At 35.6% G+C, this 5,085-nt stretch overlaps 1 protein-coding gene across 2 annotated transcripts in view; it reads right to left on the bottom strand.

Annotated features, from left to right (window-relative positions):
* Positions 1 to 3,273, bottom strand: part of LOC106873869 (uncharacterized) — a 13,033-nt gene extending 9,760 nt beyond the window's left edge. The window contains exon 1 of one of the 2 annotated variants that reach the window (XR_016238449.1): positions 2,949 to 3,134. Coding sequence is in view for 1 of the 2 variants with exons in the window: in XM_052976298.2 (XP_052832258.1) it covers positions 2,949 to 3,168 (220 nt within the window). In the remaining variant the exon portion in view is untranslated. Of the gene's footprint in view, positions 1 to 2,948 lie in introns of both variants that reach the window. The other variant, XM_052976298.2, reaches the window with a different exon arrangement.
* Between the last annotated feature and the right edge of the window lie 1,812 nt (positions 3,274 to 5,085).

The following is a 5,085-nucleotide window of genomic DNA, read 5'->3' as shown; positions in this document are numbered from 1 at the left end:
TATGTATGTATGTATATATATATATATATATATATATATATATATATATATATATATATATATATATATATATATATATATATATATATATATATATATATATATACATATATATATATATGTGTGTGTGTGTGTGTGTGTGTCTGTTTTCCTATGTGTTCGTTCTGTTGTCTGTAAATGAAGTCCGTTTTTGTGCTTTATGTTCCCGTTCCTTTTCTGACGTCCTGTACCCGGATATGCATCTATATATACATGTAGATGTAGGTATATACATATATGTATGTATACATGCATATGCTCATATATCATTTGTATTATCTATATATATAAAAATGAGAATGTGTGTCTGTCTGTCTGTCTGTCTGTCTGTGTGAATCCCTAAAACTCGAGAACTACGCAACCAATTTCATTCAAATTTTACAGATGCCTTACTTAGGGTTCCAGTTGTGTTTTAGTCAAAAAATTTTAACTTCTTGCAGAGTTCGAGCCCACGGCAACATAATATCTCCTCCACTATTTAAGTATTATGTGTCAGTGAAACAAAAACACTCATGTCAAATACTTTCACTTTAAAAATGAAACTATTCCACTAACTGAAACAATCACATTTCGATACTGTAATGACATACTTTCAGAGACAGAGAGAAAGAGAGAGAGAGAGATGTATATGTATACATATAGATGTATATGTACACGTTATTCTACTAACTGAAACAATCACATTTCGATACTGTAATGACAGATACTTTCAGAGAGAGAGAAAGAGATGTATATGTATACATATACACGTATATGCATAGATATATATAGATATAGATCTATATGCATACATGTATATGTATACGTGTGTAGATGTATATATATATATAGATGTACATTTAATATGTACACATATATACATATATATACATGCATACAGATATCTATACATATATACACCCATCACACACAAACACATGCACACAAACACACACATTAGTCATTTGTTTTCTTATCCAAAACTACGTCAAAAGTACTGAACAGATCTTTATGAAATTTGGAAATTATATTCTATGTATAACGGCCATAACTCCCATGAAAATTCATATATTTTTGATGTTGATGAAATTTTAACCCGAACATAACAGATGAGCATTATTTGTAATTCAACGGTACAACGGTGTAAGACTACCCTTTCAGATATACTTACATTGTGATTTCTGCAATGTGGTGCATAAATTGTCAAGTAAATGAGACGCATCTTTGCCTCCACTGATTCACTTGCAAAGTGTTGAGTAAAATTATTTCGTTGCAGACCTCCTTTGGGTCTTTTTATTATCACTGCGACACACATAGTCCCCAGTTGGTAACATTGATTTCAAGGCCCTCCTAGATGAGAGACTGGCATTCCACTTAATGTCTATGTTCCATGCTGGCATGGATTGGAGAGTTATTAATGTAGAAATATGGTATCGTAGCTACTAACAGTTGAGGGTTGCGTAGTGTAGACGGCGTTTTTAGATTTCATTATTCTCTTTAACCCGGGCAAAGCCGGGTATTTCTGCTAGTTATATATATATGTATGTATGTATATATACGAGGAGCTACCCAAAAGGTTTCTATAGGACAAGCCCTTTGTAGTTCAGGCTTCCATTACTAGAAGCCACTTGATGTGACCCTCAGGCATCAGTCTGCCAACTGGCAGCACTGAGTGAAGTTGTACTGCTATGTGGGGCTTCTTTATTTTAGAGTGCTTCTTCCCCTGTTCTTTGATTTTTGCAATGGCTGAAATGAAAGAACAGTTTGCTTTTGTGAAATTCTGTTTTCTGCTGGGGGAAATGGCAGCCGAAACAGTTGTCATGCTACAAACAGCTTACAAGGATGCTGCCATGATCAAAGCACAATGAGTGATTTCCGCGCTTTCGGAATGGTCACTTGTTGCTTGAAGACCAACCTCGTTCAGGGCGACCTTGGACCTCCTGAACGAAAGAAAACATCACAAAAATTCATGAACTGATCTCGGAATCCCATCACTGAACAACTGATGAACTTGTTGATATGACTGGTGTGTGTCCTGGAGCTCCTGTCAATGAATTGCAGCAAAATTTGTGCTTTGCTTGCTCACGGAAGATCGAAAGTAGTTGCAACTGAATGCATGTCATGAACTGAAGGAAGTTGATCCGAATCTTTTTCAAGTGAAGTCCAATGTCAGAACAATGCTGACTTGTTTCATCGATGCAAAAGGAATTGTCCACACAGAATTTATTCCTCCTGGTCAAACTGCTAACCAGACGTTTTACTAGGCTGTTCTGTTGTGTTTGCGAGACGTGGTGAGATGAAAACACGCTGACCTGTGGCAAAGTGGGGAGTGGTGGTTTCATCACAACAATGCACCTGTGCACATCACCTTCAGTGTGAGACAGTTTTTGCCAAAAATGCCATGACCCTGCTTATCCGCTCTCCCTATTCACCCGATCCTGCTCCCTGTGACTGTTTTCTGTTCCCCCAAATGAAAAGAGTCCTTAATGGAAAACATTTTGCAGATATGGAAGAAGTGAAGGAATAAATGACAGTCATTAAAAGGTATCACTTTGCAAGGGTTCCAGGACTGTTTCCAACAATGGAAAACGCGTGTGGACTGATGCATTGTTTGAAATGGAGAATACTGTGAAGGTGATAAAAGTGTAAACATGTAAAACTAAGTGAATGAAATAATATTCCAAAATTCTGGTTTCTTTTAGATACCCCTTTGTATATATGTATGTATGTATGTATTTCCATCAATCAAATCCACCCATATGGCTTTTGTTGGTCCAGGGCTATATTACAGCACACTTGCCCAAGGGTAATATGCAGTGGAATCGAACCTAGAACTATGTGGTTAAGAAACAAACTTCTCAGGATACAACCGCAAATGTATAAAGATATAATTTGAAAAAAATTCAATAAAAAAAAAAGGATGTACTTACCAAAAGTCAATAAGAACAAGAAGAAGATGAAAACGAAGTAGTTTTGGTGGGAATAAGGAACGTTATTTTTTTTTCTGCTTTTTTGGATTTCTTCTAATGGTGCTGGAAGTAAATCGTCTGCTAATTTCTCACTCTCTTTGTTTCTCTGTTTCGCTTCTTCACGTGAAGACGTTGAGACTTCAATCTGATTGACAACACTGTTGATGCTGTATTTATACATAAATACATGTGTGTATATGCGTGTATGTATACATATACATCTATACAGTGATGCACGAAGAAGTGTGTATGAGTCTGTAGTATTCACAGATGTATGTATGTACAGATGTACAGTTATAGGTTTGCATGGACGTGTTTATATTTATGCTGTGTGTGTGTGTGTAGGTATCGTGTGCATATATGTGTGTGACTAAACATGCACACATATATATACATGCATATGTATGTATATATACAAAATAAGGAATGAGTAGGTGTGGATCTACTTGAATATATCTATAGTATTCACATATGTATGTTTGTGTGTATATATATATATATATATATATATATATATATATATATATATATATATACACACAAACATACATATATTCATATACATATATACATAAACATATATATATATATATATATATATATATATATATATATATATATATATATATGTGTGTACATATATATATATATATATACACAAACATACATATATTCATATACATATATACATAAACATTTATATATGTATATACTTGTTGTATATACATATGTGTGTGTGTGTATATATATGTATATATACACACACACAAAATGATGAATAAGTGGGTGTATACCTATGTGTACACGTCTATATTATTCATATATATACTTTAATAAAAATGTACAGATGTACGTAATAACGTGTTTATGCTGATGTAGTGTATGCATGCGTGTGTGTGTTTGTGCATATGTGTGTGTGTAGATGTAACTGTCTCCTTAACTAACTTCACCCTCCAAATGTTTATCCTCTCAGGTTTTCTTACTAAACATACGTCTCAAAGATGTTAAACAACAGAATGGTTTAATTTCCTACTGCCTTATTTGAAATAATTTGTAACTTTTGGTGTTCTTGTTGTTGCTTTTATATTTTGTTTTTCTTTTCTATCTTTTCTTCTTTTTTTTTTCAAGAAAATGGGGACAGATGAAGTAGGGGTAAAGCTGGTTGGGGATGATCCTATCCAGCAGCTGATTAAATACCTCAAGTGAAGGAATTCAGTAACTATCCATTCAAGATATTTAAGGGGTATTTCCACTGAAAGGTCTCATTTTGTTATTTAAGAATGTCCAATCAAGGAACCTCACTGATCCAGGAATACTCTGACTACCAAGGGTAAGTGCCCCCTCCTGGCTGTGTTAGACCAATAGGTGTATTGCTTGGAGGAGGAGGTCCAGCCACAAGATGAACTTGAGCAGGGAGGAAATTTCAGTGGGAGGACACTCTGGTTCTGGGGAGAAAGGACTCACCAAACTTTCATGAAATCTACTGAAAGATTACACTTCATTTCCACCTTCAGCTTCCTTGAGTGGAACCTGAAGAAGTTGATGAAAGCTTAGCTGAAGAGAAAAATGTCACTCTTTAGTATTTCCAATCTGCTCCATCATACTTTCACTTTCAGTTTCAGTTTCACCATTGGTAAAAGACAGAAGAAACTGCCTACTTTTTCTGACCAAAGGAAAACGATCCTCCCTCCTGGTAAACTTGGCTGAGAATCAGACTGGTCTTGTTTGTGCATGACAATACTTGGTAAATGTAACTCTGCAACTTAACAATACTCAGACACTGAATGGCTGAATACTTCCATGAACCTCAAACAAAACTGACTGGTGATGCTTCTGTGTTTGTAGAGTTTGTCCGGAACCAGTAATGTTCCTCAATGATGCAACCAGACTTGGCATTTTCAGAAGCATTTGTGAGCTAAGAAGTTTGCTTTCCACCCACATGGTTCTGGGTTCAGTCTCACTGCGTGGCACCTTGGGCAAGTGTCTTCCACTACAGCCTTGGGCCAACCAAACTTGTGAGTGGATTTGGTTGACAGAGACTGAAAGAAGCTTGTTGTATATGTGTGTGTGTGTCCGTGTCCTTGTGTGTATGTGCGTG

Source organism: Octopus bimaculoides, chromosome 25, assembly GCF_046866305.1.
Source record: "Octopus bimaculoides isolate indiv1 chromosome 25, ASM4686630v1, whole genome shotgun sequence".
NCBI lineage: Eukaryota > Metazoa > Mollusca > Cephalopoda > Octopoda > Octopodidae > Octopus > Octopus bimaculoides.
This window is presented reverse-complemented; position numbering and strand designations above follow the sequence as displayed.